Genomic DNA, 17,320 nt, shown 5'->3' with positions numbered 1-17,320 from the left:
TTTTAAAAAAGGGTCAAGAAACCAGCCCATCACAATTTTTTTTAATTCTGATGGGCAAATTAGTGTAACATATCTTATATATGTTGAAAATTCCTTAAGATTTCTACGTAAGGGAATCAAGAATGTCAGCCAGGGATGCTCCTCTTTTTGCATGTATGTGGGTTTTGTCCTTAAAGAATATAAAAAAAAAAAAACATGAAATTTGGAAATATAATGCTAACAATACTGTGAAAGTGTTTTGAGTACCTATTTTGTATAAAGATTGTCCATATTTTCATCAGCTCTTCCAGTTTTCTTTGTGTAAAGTCCAATCAGCTGAGGAGGATACACATACATGCTGACTGGTAGGTAGTCCAGTAAAATTAGAAGTAGAGCTGAGGCGAATTAGCAAAAAACATGAAAAAAATATTCCATCATATGCTGGGTGAAAAACTGTAGTTACAATGATTAAACTCTATTTTATCATGATGCTGTGTGCTATGTAGCTTTGAATTACTATTTCCCCAAATAAGCCGCCAATCGCTATATTTTAAATTTATACAAGGCTGACTTTAAGCAATGCCAGTTGGCAGCTGGGCTAGCACGGCCCATTTTTCTGCATATTAGCAAAATAGTTCAATGAAATCACATTCAAGTTCTATGTAAACAAAGAAAAAATGCTTACCTTGTAATTTTCACACTGAAGTTGCTAAAATATTTTGTTGAAACTTTCCTCTAATGGCTGACAAGTCCAGGGAAAACTGTCATTCATCACAGGGGTCACAACTTGAACAGTTCAAAGCAACAATACTCAAAATAAATGATAAGCATATGTGTACTTATTGCAAATGAGTCAGAAAATCAAACTGTTAGTTTTGAATCTATTCAACTCAATTTATAAGTTACTCTTACTGTTTAGCTGAAATGAGTATAAATAACATCTTTTAAGTAAGAAAAAGGGAAATTGGGTTTTACAGTGTAATTTTTACTCCTCCTCAACACATCCGTAACGCACGGTAGTATGTTAGGGCAAGTCAAACTAAATTTAACAACACATCAGACAATCACTCTGACTCAGCAGGGCAATAACTATTCTAATTTTATCTTCTGACAACCAATCATTTCCACAGTCACTATCTTTTACTGATACATTATATTAAAATTCTGCATGACAATAAGCCTAATTTGAAAGAATGTTCCCAAAACAAAACAGATAGCATGTTACACATCATCTCCAGCACAACTGTGCACATAATTAGAGCTCCAAAATATGTACTAAACATATGTACTTGTAGAACCTGAACTGTTCTGCAAGTCCTATTCTCATAGCATCCTGTATCATTAATGATCATTAATGATAATGTGGATGAATTTTCACCTGCCATTGCACATCCCAGTCTTGCCTTTGTCTTACCTGAGACTCATAGGGCAGGAAGGCTATGTGGATCTCAGTCAAAGCCTTCATGGCTTTGGAGGCGCGGGATTTGGTCAGTAATCCAAACAGGGAGTCTGGGATCGCTGCAAAGTATCACATTTCAATCAGTTATTCTCGCCTACATTTTGAGAAAGATTTGCTTTATTGATTTATTTTCTTGATATCTAATTAAGTTATATTTGTATTAGAATATAAAAAGAGAATGTACGCAAATAAATTAGGGTTGCAATGATTCCTCGAATGATTTGAATATCTCAATCATTAAAATTCCTCCAGGCAAATTATCTGCCTTGAAGCTTTGTTAAATTATGCTTTATTATTTAGTGCACCGTGTTCCGGTCGGGTGATTATTTGTGTTGTGCAATGCTCCCACTTCTGCCAATGAGTTTTTGATGAAATCTAAGTGCTAGCAGAATAATGTCTAAATTTCAAATTTGATCTGAAGGTATTTCACTGATTTATGACAATGTCCAGGTTTTTATCGTTTTTCAGTGGATCAATAAGCATCCTTAAATTGACTGGAGAATAAACATTTTTTTACTTCACAAATGTTTTTTCTTTATTCTTAATTTGCTGTTTATTATTGAATTTAATATTATTTTAGATTTTTTTTGTAATTTTTGTCCAGGTTAACTTAAAATGTCAGCTTTTATTCTTATAGGTTAATTTTCTAAATTACAGAAAATTGCTGGGGATGCTCAAATATGAAAAATTTGGCCAAGCTGGATATCTGATATTAATACTGCTGTTATGCAGAATTTACCAATATTTTATTTGATCAATTTTCTTTTATCAATAATTTGTTTTATCAGCAAAATCAATTAACAACAGATAGTGTCATCCACAGGGCTGTTTCACAAAACCAGGACAGTGGATTAAACTGCAATTTTCCAGATATCCTCCTTAATTGATCCTCAATTTAGTTTCACCAAAGCGGTAACACATAGGTTACCATGGAGATTTATTGTGTGAAGCTCGCTTGCACCAGACCAGGCAACCAGCCAGGCTTAGTTAAGACTAGATTCTTTTTTGTTCAGTTAATGATCACACCAATTGGAAATCAATTAGTTTTGTCCATGACTCAATTTCCTTATCAGTCTGTGTTGGTCCATTTTAATTTTATGACCTTGCATTAAAATACGACTAATTCGTTGTGGTTTTTAGTAAGGTATTATTGTTATTTTAACATTATGTGTTAGAAAATACAGACTCTGTTACTGAATGGGCTATTAGAGACAGGAAGGCCTTTAATAGACCATTGCAGTGATAAGGTTATTAGAGAAATAACTGATAAAGAAACAAATGTATAGTAATCAAATCAAGCCATATTAGTTGTACACGTCAGACATTCAGCACAAGGCGGAAGGTGAAAAACTGTAGTTACAATGATTAAACTCTATTTCACCATGCTATGTAGCTATGTGCTATGTAGCTCTGTAGCTGCGTGCTATGTCGCTTTGACCTTCTGAAAAAAACTCAGATGACTTTGTAGTTGTCAGGTGTATCAGAAATGGACAAGAGGTTGAGTACAGAGAACTGGTGGACTGCTTTGTGGCATGGTATGGAAACTCATCTTGAATGTAAAAAAAATAAAAAACAACTAAGGAGATGATTGTTGATTTCAGAAAAAGCAGGGTTAGATCAAACCCTACTTCCATCATGGGAGAAAAAGTGGAGGTGGTCAAGGAAGGTAAATGCCTCTGTGTTCGCCTGGACAACAGACTGGACTCCACTCACAACTTTGAAATCATTTATAAGAAGGACAGAGCAGACTGGACTTCTTGAAGAAGCTAAGATCCTTCAAGGTTTGCAGCAAAATGCTGCAGATTTTCTGTAAGTCTGTTGTTGAGAGCGTCATCTCTACACCTAAAAAAGCTCAACAGTCTGATAAAGAAGGCGGGTTCTGTTCTGGGGTCGAGTGTGTTAATGTCTCCACACAGTGGGCAGTATAAGTGAAAGAGGATGACAATTTTTTATATATTTTAATCAACTCATTTCTATATTTCTCTCTTAATTCCAAATACATTTTTTTTCACTTGATGTTGCAATGGAGATCAAATACATTTTTTTTTCCAATATGTAACTAGGTCTATATTAATAGTTATATATTTACACAAAAATATTTTCTTTAATGTATTTGTCAGTTTGCATCTGGCTGTTCTTGTGTTCTTCTGTCTCTGTTATGGGGGGTTTGGTCCTCCAGCTCCACCTTACTTTCTTCTTCTCTTGTTCAGGGTCCTCCAGGACTGTTATAAATGTTAAATTATTCATTTCCTCTTCCCTTTTGTCATTCGTTCCACTGGGGAGAGGCAAGTTTTGTGGTCCATTGGAACCCTTTCATTCATATTCTTCAAATGTTTATTTTTCCATCTGTGTTATTATATTTGTTTGAATATTTTCATTTGAGTTATTACGCCTTTATAACATTGTTATGTTGTATAGATTGGGCTGGAGAACTGGAACACATTCTATGTTGCTAATGCTAATATCTCCCGATTGACAGATCTATAAATGGAGACTGCCTCCAAACCCAGACTTGATGCTTTGTGGTTTGTCTGATCACCACACACACAACGCAGAAGTTCACCGGTCACAAATATCCCTCCTGAATGTAGGCTTCTGTGTTTGATTGTGTGCTCCTGCTCATGTGCCACAATGAAGCTTTAGGATGTATCAAAATGTATCTTTTTTTACAGTCCTTCAACAACATAATATACAAGAACTATAGTTATAACTAAAGACTCTCAGCCAAACATTTACCACACCAGATGAAACGGAAACAATTTGTATTTTGAGAAGGTTAAATCAACTCACTGTCAGTGAAGAAGACGTGAGCTGCTCGGTACCTCGGAGCCTGAGGGTCTCTGAAGTCTTCAATCAGACCCTCAACAGACTAAAACAACACAAAATTATGTGACACCTTCCAAACTGTCCAAACTGTTCTGGGAACAGGCAGCTCATCGATATAAAAAGAAGTTAGTTGGATTTCATATAAACATACTTGTATGAACTCAAACAGTAAGTTGACAGGTATCTTCTAATCTTTGATAAACATAAAGATTAGACTTTCAATAATTAACTAATCCTGAATTATTTACCTCATCTGATGGTGTGATTAAGTAGATGGCCTCCATGCTGGGCAGAGGCTCCCGCCGCTTGTTTATGTCTTCCACAACTGAAGAGCACAGTCAGTAAAGGTTAAGCCTTGTCACTCAAATCTATAACTGTATGTATTGATCTTATTTAAACTATTCTATCCAACATTTATTATGATACAGTAATATACTACAATCTGCAAGCAGGCCTTATGGTTCAGCATAAAGCACTGAAATAATGGTTTATTGATCATCATAGTCAAGTCAAAGAGGGGCAGTAAAAGCCCATCCTGTGGGGATAGGCGATAAGCAAAGATAACTTTATATCCTGGCATCCAATTATTGTTTTTAAAGATCTTTTAAGTTATTTGTTGTATGCAAATTCCACACAGAAAAAAACTGTTCATGAAAAACTAAATCATTAAAGTCCCAAATTACTAAGAAACAACACTCATTACATAGTATCATTGTCAAAAAAGTGTGAACTGAATAAAGCTTTGAATAGTTTAAATGAAGCAGAATTGATTTCACAGCTGATATAGAATCAGACGGAGCTTACTGGTGATTCCCTCTGACATGATATCTGTCATCTTACAGCAGGATGAAATCATCCTCATGCTCAGCTTGTCCACCACCAGCACCTACAGCATAGTTCCACATGGCACAGAGGAAGATTCGCGTTTCACTTGAGGTCAGACTGAAGAATAGTATTTGACGAAAAAGGTGATCAGAGCAGCACAAATACCTTCCATTTTCCTTTTTCTCTTGCCTTCTTAATCACATTGTTCATTATCTCTGTAAAGTCAAGAGACAAAAGGTGAAAACAGCAGTAAGAGTTTAATGTTGAACCCACATTAATCAACATCATTTGCAAAAAAATTAAAAACATTTTCACAGCTTTTTATGGTCAAATGCAGAGCTTCAAGACAAGATTATAAATAAATAAAAAATGTATCAAAACATATTCAGAGCCATTTCATGAAACCTTGTGCTTGTGTCAAGTTTATCATAAATGCCTCGTATGGTTCTGGCTGTAAGGCTGATTGTAGTGTGATCAAAGAAGGTTGGATGAGGTGAAAAGTTTCAGAGACAGGTGCAGGTCCAGAAGTTCATAATGAAGACCAGTTCACTAGAACCTCAGGAAATGATTGTGCAAAACAGGACTCTTCATAAATCCAAGAAAATTATGGACAGCCCTGAGACTGTCATAGAACAGAATGTCTTCAGTCCAGAGATCCTTCCTGCCCACAGCCATTGCATGCTCAACAAAATGTTTCTGGATCTTTTTCCAGATTTGTTTCTCAAAACCATCCTGTCTCTGATCTCTACAGACAATCTAGACAGGTGTGAGTCTTTCCAAATCTTCCTCTTCTTCTTCTTCCGGTGAGGGGAGGACGTGAGTGGAAGAGCGGAGGAAGAGAGTGCGAGAGCGAGTGGTTTTCTTTATCTTTTGGCTTTTTCTTACTGTTTTTTTCCCCACTGGTTGTTTAGTTTACTTGTTTAATTGTTTTTCTTGTGTTTAGTTTTGTCACGTTTTAAGGGTTTTTTTGTTCGTTTGTTTGGGGTGTGGCCGTCGGGCGTGCCTGGCTTGCCGGCGTCTGACGGCAACAATGGTGGGTGTTGTCGGTGGTGGGCTTTTCTCCACGCTGACACGGAAGAACGGCATCAAGGTGGGTGCCGGCTCTCCGTGCAGCGTGGAGGAAGTTTGTTTGTCGGTGTGTGAGTTAATTGGGCACTGGAACATCAGGTCAGCAGCACGAATGAATAGGGCAGTGGTTTTGTTTGTTGAGAAAGTGGAGCACGCACAACAAGTGGTGGAGAAGGGTGTATCAGTTAATGGTTTATTTTTACAGGTGTCACCTCTCACTTTACCGAGCACTAGGGTGTGTTTATCTAACGTTCCTCCTTTTATAAGTGATGATTTTTTGGTAAGAGACACGGAAAAGTTGTGTCACCGATTAAAAAGATTCTGTCTGGTTGTAAATTACCCTTGCTGAAACATGTTGTCTCCCACAGGAGACAACTGTTTATGATATTGAATAAGAAAAAAAAGGAATTGAACATAAGACTAAACGTTAGGATTGATGATTTTGATTATGTGTTATTTGCAAGATCGGGACAAATGAGGTGCTTCGGTTGCGGGAAAGAGGGACATGTAATTAAAATGTGCCCTGAAAAGACGGAACAAGCTAATCCAGGTTCCGAGAAGCAGAAGCCTACTACTGCTGCAGGAGAGAGAGAAACGAGCAGCGAGGCTGCTGGAGATAAAGAAAGTGCTGATGCTGGGGTGACGGGGAAGAGCCCGCTGATGCGGTTTCAACGGCAGCAAGGGAAGAGAGGGCAGATGGGGAAGTGGTGGAGGAAGTGAGTGCTGAGTCAGTGGAGGGAGGCAGTAGGAGTGTGTGTGTGAGAGAGAATGAGAGCACGGTGGTTTGTGGTGATGGGTTGACTAGTGGTGGAGGTGAGAATGTAGAAGGGGAGAGTAGGGATGTACAGGGAGGGCAGGAGGAAGGAGTGAATGAGAATATGGAAAATCTAATGTATGGAGAGAAGGGAGAGAGAGGAGAGGGACAGGTGGATGAAAAGATGACAGAAAAAAATAGTGAAAAATCAGTTACAGCAAGTGGAGCAGAAAAGGAAAAGGGTGAAGCAGAGGAGGAAATGGACTTGGAAGTGTGCACTCCGGCAAGGAGACGGAGCAAAAGAAAAAACATGGTGACTGTAGAACAGGCCGGTAGGCAGGCTAGCAAAATAACTGGAGAGAGAAAAGAAATGTCTGAGAGTAGTGATGAAGAGAGTTGGTTCTCTGACACCAGCGGGATCTCGGTGTCACAAGGTAATACAGAACCAAGATACCCAGTAGAAACTTTTAGAACGTTCATGAAAGAAACGAAAAGAATGAGGGGTTTAAAAATAGTTTTTTTCCTGACTTAAGAATATTTTTTTCTTCAGCAAGATATTATGTTAAACAAAAAGAAGTGTCAGGGTTCACAGACACAGAAGTTTACAGGTTAAAGAAAATAATGACGAAAGTTAGAAAACAGTTTTAATGATGCATACCGGTAATAGTTTTGTTTTTTAAAATCACTCATGGATTGTTTTTTGTATTTAGTTTTTAACCTTTTACTCATAATGAATTTGTTTAAGATTGCATCTTTAAATCTTAACGGGGCAAGGGAGGCTGAGAAAAGGCATTAGTTTATCATATGATTAACCAGAAAAGAATTGATGTTTTGTTTATACAATAAACACAGTGATCAAACGACGGAATCAGACTGGGTCAAGGAATGGAGGGGTGAAATAGTTTTGAGTCACGGTACCTCAAAGAATGCAGGGGTAGGATTTGTTTTTTCTAAAGCTTTTACCCCACTTAGCATAGAAACTGAGCACGTCGTACAAGGGCGATGTCTTTTAATAAAGACAAAATTTGAGCTTTTTAATATGGTTTTAATCAACATCTATGCTCCGATAGCCAATGCAGAGAAGAAGCGTTTTTATGAAAAAATTGGGAAACGGTTGGGAGATTGCGGGACTGAGGATTATGTTTTTATAGGCGGTGATTTTAATTGCACAGAGAATGAGTTTTTAGATTGAAATCACACAGAGCCTCATCCGATGGCCCAACGCGTCTTGAAGCAGCTGGTTGCGTCTCACGGTCTGGTGGATGTATGGAGGAGGATGCACGCATGCTCCAGGCAGTTTACATGGTCCCACATCAAGGAAGGTAAAATCTCTTTAGCTCGTTTAGATCGTTTTTATTGTTTTAAGCATCATTTTAATGTGTTTAAAACATGTCAGATCATACCTGTGGCCTTCACAGACCATTCATTACTTTTAGGGACTGTTTTTATTAGAAACATTTTACCGAGAAGTGCGTATTGGCATTTTAATTCTGCATTAACCTACGATCAAAGTTTTAAAGAGATTTTAACTTATTTTTGGACCGGTTTTAGAGAAACAAAGGCTGATTTTAGTTCAGTCAAACAGTGGTGGGATTATGGAAAGGTCCAAATTAAACTGCTGAGTCAACAGCACACTGTTAATGTTACTCGTGACATTGTCGGATCTATCAGAGATCTGGAGATGAGTATAGTGGATTTGGAGCGGCTTAGTGACACCACAGGAAATCGAGAGTATTTTGAAGCTCTCAAATCTAAAAGGCTAACTTTAGCCAACCTGCTGGAGAGTAAAGTTCAAGGCGCGTTGGTCAGGTCCCAGATGCAGGATATCACAGAGATGGATGCTCCCTGTAGCTTTTTCTTTGGCCTAGAGAGTTAACAGGGTCAGAGGAAGATGATCCACTCCCTATTATCGGACACGGGGCAACATTTGAGCAAACCGGGGCAGATAAGGAGGAGGGCTGTGGAGTTTTATCGTTCTCTGTTCCAGGGCGAATATGAAGAGAATAAGAGAATGATGGAGGAGTTCAGCGAAGAACTACCTCAGGTCTCTACGGAGATCAATACCGATCTGGAGCGCCTGCTGGGCATACAAGAGCTCCACACAGCCCTCCAGAGCATGCAGGGCCAGAAGTCCCCAGGAGTTGATGGGCTCACAGTGGAGTTTTTCAAGGCCTACTGGGATCTTCTGGCCCAAGACATGCTTGAAGTGTATAACAGGAGTCTGGCCACCGGTTCGCTCCCCTTATCCTGTCGCAGGGCAGTCATTGCTCTGCTGCCCAAGTAGGGCAACATACAGGAGATCAAGAACTGGCGCCCCATGTCCATCCTCTGCACGGATTACAAAATCCTCTCAAAGACCCTGACCACGAGATTAGGAAAAGCCATGGAGCAGGTCATCCACCGGGATCAGACCTACTGCGTCCCCGGCAGGTCCATGGTAGATAATGTCTATCTAATTCGGGACATTTTGGAAGTCTCCGGTTCATTGGGTTTACAGACGGGCTTGATTGCATTAGATCAAGAAAAGGCTTTTGACCGCGTTGAACACGACTTCCTCTGGAAAGTAATGAGGAGGTTTGGGTTCAGTGAGGATCTTATTGCCAAGATCCAGGTATTGTACAGTGACATTGAGAGTGTGCTGAAGATCAATGGTAGCCTGTGTGCTCCTTTTAGAGTGTGTAGAGGCGTCCGACAGGGCTGCGCGCTTTCGGGGATGCTCTACGCACTCTCCCTGAAACCCCTCTTAAAGAAAATGCGATCAGAGATTCATGGCTTGGTTTTACCTGGTTTTAAAGACAAAATAGTTTTATCTGCCTGCGCTGACGATCTCGTGGTTTTTATTAAGGATCAAAGAGATGTCAGTATTTTAACAGAGATCATAAGAAAGTTCTCCTTGCTGTCTGCTGCCAAAGTAAACTGGGGAAAGTGCGAAGCCCTGGCCGTTGGCGAGTGGCCCGACGGACTCCCTGCTCTCCCCAAAGAAATGAACTGGAGGAAAGACGGCCTAAAATATTTAGGAGTGTATTTAGGCGAGAAAAAGGTTGTGGAAAAAAACTGGGAAAACCTAGAGCAAAAAATAACAAATAAGCTCGCAAAATGAAAATGGTTGGATGGAAAAATGTCGTACAGAGGAAGAGTGTTGGTGCTCAATAATCTGGTCGCATCGCAGCTATGGCACAAGCTCATTGTTTTAGACCTACCATCAGGACTGTTGGCAAAAATTCAAACGGAAATGGTAAATTTTTTCTGGAATAATCGTCACTGGGTGCTACAGTCGGTATTGTTTTTACCTAGAGAAGAGGGGGGCCAGGGCCTTGTCCACCTGGCTAGTAGAGTTGTGGTGTTTAGGATACAATTCCTACAAAAGGACCTGATAGGATCTCCTGTGTGGAAGGATGTAGCCAGCTGCATTCTGAGACGCGTGAATTCCTTGGGGTTAGATGCTGCTTTGTTTTTAACAAATTTTAGTCTTTTAAGGTTAAGGGGATTTCCGCAATTTTGTCAGAGCGTTTTTAAATCGGGATCTTTTTAAATTGTGCAGAGTGGAAACGGCTGATTCTCTGCATTGGCTTCTAGAAGAATCTCTGGTGTACGGAGCAAGGCTGGATGTTGGAGAGGACACTTTCCTGGGACTAGCGGAAGCGCTGTCTGGAGCCGGAATAGTAACCTTAAAGAGGCTGATCCGAGCGACTGGAGCGGACTTTAGCGATGCCCAGGAGGTTGCTGCCGCAATGAAAGTAAAGTCCAAAAGAATGATGGAACGTGTCCTGTTAAAAATAAAAATAAGACTGACTGGAGAGGAAAAGAGGCTGTTGCATGCATACGAGGAAGGGAAATGTCTGCCAAAGGAAACAGACCCCTTTCCGAAAGTTCTTCTGAGCCCAGACTTTGAAGAGGACAGTGGTCCTCTGCTAAAGACCATAGACCATAGACTCAAAGTGACTTCAAAGACATTATACAAGAATTGTGTGAAAATCGTAAATAAGAGAACACTCCGAAAGAGGGACATCAGTGTATGGACTGAAAAACTGAAAGGAGAACTAATCCACTGGAGGACACTATAGAAATCGCCGAACAAGAAAAGGATTGGCGACCTCCAGTGGAGAATACTCCACGGTGCTATAGCCACTAACGCGTTTTTATCAGTGATTAGTTCTGGGTTTATCAATGAGTGTCCATTTTGCAAATCGTCTGAGAGTGTTTTTCATGTTTTTATAGATTGCACACGTTTAACTGTCTTTTTTAGTTTTTTATCAACCGTTTTTAGCCTTTTTAAAATGAGTTTTACCAGTGCATTATTTATTAACGGTGTAAGGCACAGTAAAGCGACTAGTTTTAAGTCACGGCTTTTAAATTATTTATTAGCCGAGGCGAAACTAGCAATATACATAACTCGTAAAGACAAGATGCAGACTGGACCTCAAGTTGATGCTGTGGCTCTGTGCAAGGTAAACATCAAGGCGAGGCTGAGGTTGGAGTTTGCTTTCCACAGGGCCACTGGGAATGTGCAGGGGTTTGTAGAATTATGGGGATCTAACGAAGCTTTGTGCATCATTTCAGAGAATAATGAATTATTTTTTAACAATATTTTATTATAATGTGTTTCTTAAAATGAATGTCAGAGGAATATTGTAAAATTGTTTATTTATTGTAAATAAATGTTTTGTTAAAAATCAAAACATCTTCTTCTGGTGAAGGAAGTGAGTGTTGAGTCAGTGGAGGAAGTGGTAGGAGTGTGTGTGTGTCAGATTTACAGGTGTATCAGAAACACAATACAAAGGTTTGGGATGTCTGCATGTAAAAAAAAATGCAAATAATTGTATTAATGGGCAGGAAAAAACATTAAATTAGTTGACTGGTGATATCAGTCAACTAAGCATAGGTCAACACACAGTGGTTGTCCTGTCTTTAACAAGCACAGACTTGCTAACATCTGAGCTTGTTACTGTAAGCAACTAAAGTTAGCATAGTGCTAACAGCTTAGCTTAAGATGAATTGATACATTGACTTGCTCTAATGTTCCCCTGGGTGAATGTGCTCCTGTTCATAGAAACGATGGGATTAGTCTCTCTATCATGAGTCAAATGAGATAAATTACTGGCTCCAAAAAAGAAAAAAAAAAACTCAAGTCAAGGATTTGTACTTGGATGCATGCATCATTGAGTCAAAGTACTTTCCAACACAGAAAAAAAACCCACAATTATCAAATCACCAGCTTAAGTGGGTTAGTAAGTTAGAGAGACTTTTCAACCACAAACTCCAAAATAACTTACTGAAAGTGAGGGTTGATAGTAATTTGATGAGAACTTGCTGTCAAGTTAAATTTTTGATTTTATACCATGTTTACATTTACAGTGTTTGGCCAACAAAACTTTGAATTCTTCGACAGCCGGACCTCCAAAGCAGAAACTGAATAAGCAATCCTAACTGTGGCAGTCTTTAACTGTGCTAAGCAACGACTCTCACACCTCAGTGCTGACACAGACACTGAAAGTCTTTCTCCAACTGTAGTCAATGCAAGCGTTTCCAACACTGTGTAAGTCCAATCTGTCAAATAGAGAATGAAGAGACTCGGTAGGAGGGATCTGCTGCAATCGCTCCACTAATCTGCTCCCAATCCTCTTACCACTCCCTGCCTCTATTTCTGTTCTCTTTCTGTATTAGTGGGTGCCGTCACTTGTAAACAGACTGGCTCTAGTTTACGCACACACAAAAAAACACAGGACACTAGTCATCCAATAGGGAGACACTATGAATATAAAAATGCAGTAACTTCGGCTTTACTAAAATGTAATGACTGTCCCAGCATATCTATGTATCACATGTGATATGAATGCATAACATGATGTGCAGGACTATTGGGCATACAAGCAAAAGTAAGATTTTATTCTAAGGTGATTATTTTAGTTCTGATTAGTTCAACTTTTATGATTTTCAATAAGGTCCACGGAGAGAGCCCAGGAACTCCCAGGAGGAAACTTTTAGGTTCACATATTTATGAATTTTTCAGGTCTGTGACTCACTGCTTTTATATTTTAAAAAGCTCTTTTAGTGCGCACCTTATGCATACATGCTTTAATATTCACACTGAAGATGCTTTTCTTGATTTGAATGTTCAGCCATGCCCCCACACATACACCAGCTAAATCTGTGATGGGTTTTCTGCAAACTGTGTCATCTGACTTGAAACCTTATTAGATTGGAATGTCTGTCTCATGAAGCCTGTACTTTACATTTACCCTCTATTACTGGTAATCAAAATCTAAACTGATCAAGCATGAACTGAACTATGTTATATTGAACATAGATTCTTTAAAGCCCAGTTATGAGATCTCTGAAACCTATACTTTATCTATGAAAACATAAAACTGGAAATTTGTCTGTATTTTCTGGACATGAATACCACCTCAGACGAGTGTGAAAAGCAACATATTTCAACGACAGAGAAACCTGGATGACAAAATAATTTCTTTCATAAATCTGAAAGATTTATAAACTCTTCGTGTAAGAAAATATATTCCTAATTTTTCTTCAAATGTTTTTCAAATCATCTTATTTGTCCAACCAAACTGACAGGTTAATATATTTAGCTTAACTTAGTTATGTTTATGATTAATTACATTACCTTTTCCATTAACAGGCTTTTGCAAAATATATCTTACATCATATTTTTTTGTTAAATTACAAGGTGGATCCTTCTATCTGTAGACTTGGTTGAGCGGAAATCTGTGCTTTTCAGCTAACTGTGGTGCATATACAATACTATATTTATATGAATAATACATCAGAGAAAAGAATAAATAAATGCCACTGAGTTCATTTTTAAAGGTATGAACTTAATTTGACAATTCATAAACATGAACTAGTTCAATGTTCATTTCTGTAGCCATAAAATTCAACCCACAAATACTCAACCAAATATAGTATAACCAGCAGAAAAAATGATTATAATAAATTGTCCTTAAATATCTTTAAAGATTGAGGGTGTGAATAGCATTAAAGTTCTCAGCAAAGTTGGGATATATACTCACATTTACTCAATTACATTTAAATGCTAATTGGACTGAATTTATGTGACACTTTTGACCATATTTTTACACTTACTGACACATTCACTCAGTTATGCTCATTAGTGTCCACAAATTAATAAATCTATAAGTCAGTACCAACTTAGGGATAAGTGTTTTGCCCAGATGCACATCGACAAGTCACAGTAGAAAGATGGAAACAAACACATAACATTCCAAATGTACTTCTGGGGAATTTTTACTGCAGTGTACTTTTTACTTCCACTTGAGTGATATTGTTTTGAAGTACTACTCTGACTTGAGTACAGGTTTCTGGCTTCTTACTTCACTGAATGAATAAAGATGTTTTAATCATATAAACACACCAGTGAAAGTCAGACTTCTTATTTTTACACATTTTTCTATTTTTACTTTCCATCTACAGGGCTAGTGTGTAAACAGTAGATATGAGTGGAATTGCTTTAAACTGTTCTGGTGTATACAGTGAAGATGAATTCAGTCTTGTTTTTTGGGTGGGGGTATGAACGCAATGAATTGCACTTGTTTTCTAACTGTATTAATGCCCCCCTTCAGCACCCCTTATCCCAGGCCCCAAAAATAACAGAGCAAAAAAAAACAAACATTGTAAGTTGACTGTAACCCAGCTTAAGATAAAATGATACATGGAGGCTTGTTCTGATGTTCTGCTGTGTGAATGTGGTCCTGTTCACAGAAACTCCACCATTATATCTTTATCAGGTGTCAGATCAAATAAATTACTCCAAAAAATAAAAAAATCAAATAAAGCATGCATGCAGTATTGAGGCAAAGCACTGAAACAAACACAATTATTAAAAAAGTACTTTTTCTTAATTATTCCAACTCGAGTGGAGTGAGTTGGACAGATTTTACAACCACAAATGCCAAGTAAACTTACTAAAAGTGAGTGATTAAAACTTGTTGCAGCTCAAGTAGATCTCTGTCCTTTTTTCTTGCTGGGTTCTGGACACAGGCCTTCTGCAAGTGTAGTAGTTAATTGGTCCTTTGCTGCTTTGAAGCTTCGATGCATGCAGGACACAGGAAACTTTCTCTCCTCAGAACCCCATTTGGTTTAGTTTGTATCTTATAGTTGTTTTTTGTTAGGCTTGTTTTGGCTTTTGCTTGTTTTTGGTTATTTATGGATTTTCATTAATCGAATTTGGTTTCTCATTTCAGGTATTCCATTTAAGGTTTTCTTTAACGTAATTTAATAAATTCTCAATATCTTGAAGTCAGAAAATTCTTGTGTGATTTATTTTAATATTACTCCACCAAAAAAGCCTGGTGGACGTAACAAACTGATTGAAGTCAACTTACTATTTTCAATTAAATACAATTTTGTACCTATATATTTATGTGTTATAGATCCAAAAAAAATGCTACTTCAGTTTGTTGCACACTACATACAATAAACTGAAACTAATTTGCATTAGAATTTAAAGGATGTGTTTTATCTCGTAACTGATTTATAGAAAAATCCAAATGTTTAATATTGTGTCACTACTTTTTCATTGATTCAAGACTGAATCAAAGAGTGAATGAACACTAACCCATCTGTGGGGTTTTATTTTAAAACAAAGTGAAATGGATTTGAGTAATAATGAGACAGACTTTTTAATCTGTTTTGGGGTTTGACTGAATTTGATCTTCCTTCCACTGTTCTCTTCCTCTGAAATGCTGTCACAACAGTTAATCCCACAGATAAAGATTAGAGAGGCAGGATTTACATCCACCAAAGTATCCATGCGCCTATTTTTCCAACAAACACCAGAATAAGGGTTCCGTGTATGCTACAGTTCCGTGAACCCGAAGAAACTGGCTGAAATAGGCATTAAGGGCATCAGGGGCAAAAACAGCTCAGGGAACACAAAAACATATGTCAACAGATGACGTTTTATCGATAATTATCCGCACACTTCTAGACTGTCTCCCGGCGCTCCTCACAACATCCACTCACAGTGGGACACACTGACTGTACTTAACGTCAGAGACAAAACTCAGTTGTTCTTTGTCACATGGCCGACATGTATTTCTAAAAATGAAGATAATAAAATTGTTCTTACTTTCTCCAACAATGGCTTTCAGTCCAAGCGGTGCCATGATGCGTCCTGTCCGCTCTGCACTTGCGAACAGCTCCGACTGCTGCAGCGCTTATCTGGACACAACAGGCTTCCGTTCCAAATTAAAAGCCGGGCCAACGATTATATTGTCATTCAATAGCATGCTAGACTGGACTGAATCAGAAAATAATTTCTTATCACACCTAAAGAAATGCTTTTCTAAAAGGTTGAAAATAAGGTTTAACATGATGGATGCTTTTAAGTGTCATTTTGTGTGGTTTATCACTTTAGCTTTTTATCTGAGGTTAATTGGTAAACGACTAATATAACTGCCTGCCAAGATGTTATCTTGCAAAAGTATTAGAATCAGACAGACAGCGCGAGTTAAGTGGCTGCTGAAAGGCCCCCAAGAACGTCAAGCATGATAAAAAATAATAATGACAAAAAAAACCCACAAACATATATTTTTTAAAGTAAATAACTAAACTAAATCTATTATACAAAGAAAAACCAATTTCTATTTTATTTTTAGGGCAGTACACAAATATTAGGTTAATCTCTTCGTTCTGTTGGCTGCTGCTGTTTCTGAGTACTTAAGATTGTTAAACATGTTAACTGTAATGATTGTTTGATGTTACTTTCAAATTATGAAAATAATAAGGGACACTTAAATACTTCTCTGCATTCATTTTTTTTTTTTTTTTTTTTTTTAGTTTCTGTCAGGTTAAAACCAATACCAATAGTACTGGCATTGGCACAATACTGGTATGACACAAGTTATTTTCCCCCTTGTAAAGTGTCTTTGAATGTCCTAAAAAGTGCTATCTAAGTGTATTATTATTATAAATTATAACTATGCTACACACACACACAGTGAAGAATCTGGTGTTGACATGTTCATATGGGGGCCTCAAATTAAAATTTGCTTAGGTCCCTGAAAAGTCTCCATCCAGCTGCTGCTCAAAGTCTTGCTTTGTTTAGTGGAACAGTCCCAGAGATGGACAGGCGTAAATCGCTCTGTCACATCATCTCTACAAGATAAAAGACCAAAGATGTTTTATCTCTGGCTGGTGTTGAATGAACATGAGGGTACAAAAAACAAAAGCCATACTAGATGACTAAACAGGGAGCCTCAGTGATCATAGATTTTCCAAGCACAACCCACCATCATCTTGAGCCCGGGACCTTCTGTTGGAGGTGTTTCTGTTAAGAGCTACATGTTGCTCATAACACAAGATGAGGTATAAAAAACAATCATTTAAAACGGATTTTATTCAAGCATCCTTTTATTAACTGATTTTAT

General features: G+C 38.0%; 1 protein-coding gene across 1 annotated transcript in view; it reads right to left on the bottom strand.

Annotated features, from left to right (window-relative positions):
- stxbp1b (syntaxin binding protein 1b) overlaps positions 1–16,120 on the bottom strand; it is a 32,612-nt gene extending 16,492 nt beyond the window's left edge. The window contains exons 1-6 of the mRNA XM_055020545.1: positions 16,021–16,120; positions 5,255–5,304; positions 5,069–5,150; positions 4,513–4,589; positions 4,229–4,307; positions 1,394–1,497 (exon numbers count right to left, since the gene is read on the bottom strand). Of these exons, the coding sequence (XP_054876520.1) occupies positions 1,394–1,497; positions 4,229–4,307; positions 4,513–4,589; positions 5,069–5,150; positions 5,255–5,304; positions 16,021–16,057 (429 nt within the window). The 5' untranslated portion in view covers positions 16,058–16,120. The remainder of the gene's footprint in view (positions 1–1,393; positions 1,498–4,228; positions 4,308–4,512; positions 4,590–5,068; positions 5,151–5,254; positions 5,305–16,020) is intronic.
- Positions 16,121–17,320: the final 1,200 nt, after the last annotated feature.

Source organism: Poeciliopsis prolifica, unplaced genomic scaffold, assembly GCF_027474105.1.
Source record: "Poeciliopsis prolifica strain line A6 unplaced genomic scaffold, Auburn_PproV2 SCAFFOLD068, whole genome shotgun sequence".
Lineage (NCBI taxonomy): Eukaryota > Metazoa > Chordata > Actinopteri > Cyprinodontiformes > Poeciliidae > Poeciliopsis > Poeciliopsis prolifica.
Note: the sequence above shows the minus strand (reverse complement) of the source record. Positions and strands in the feature narration are given on the sequence as shown.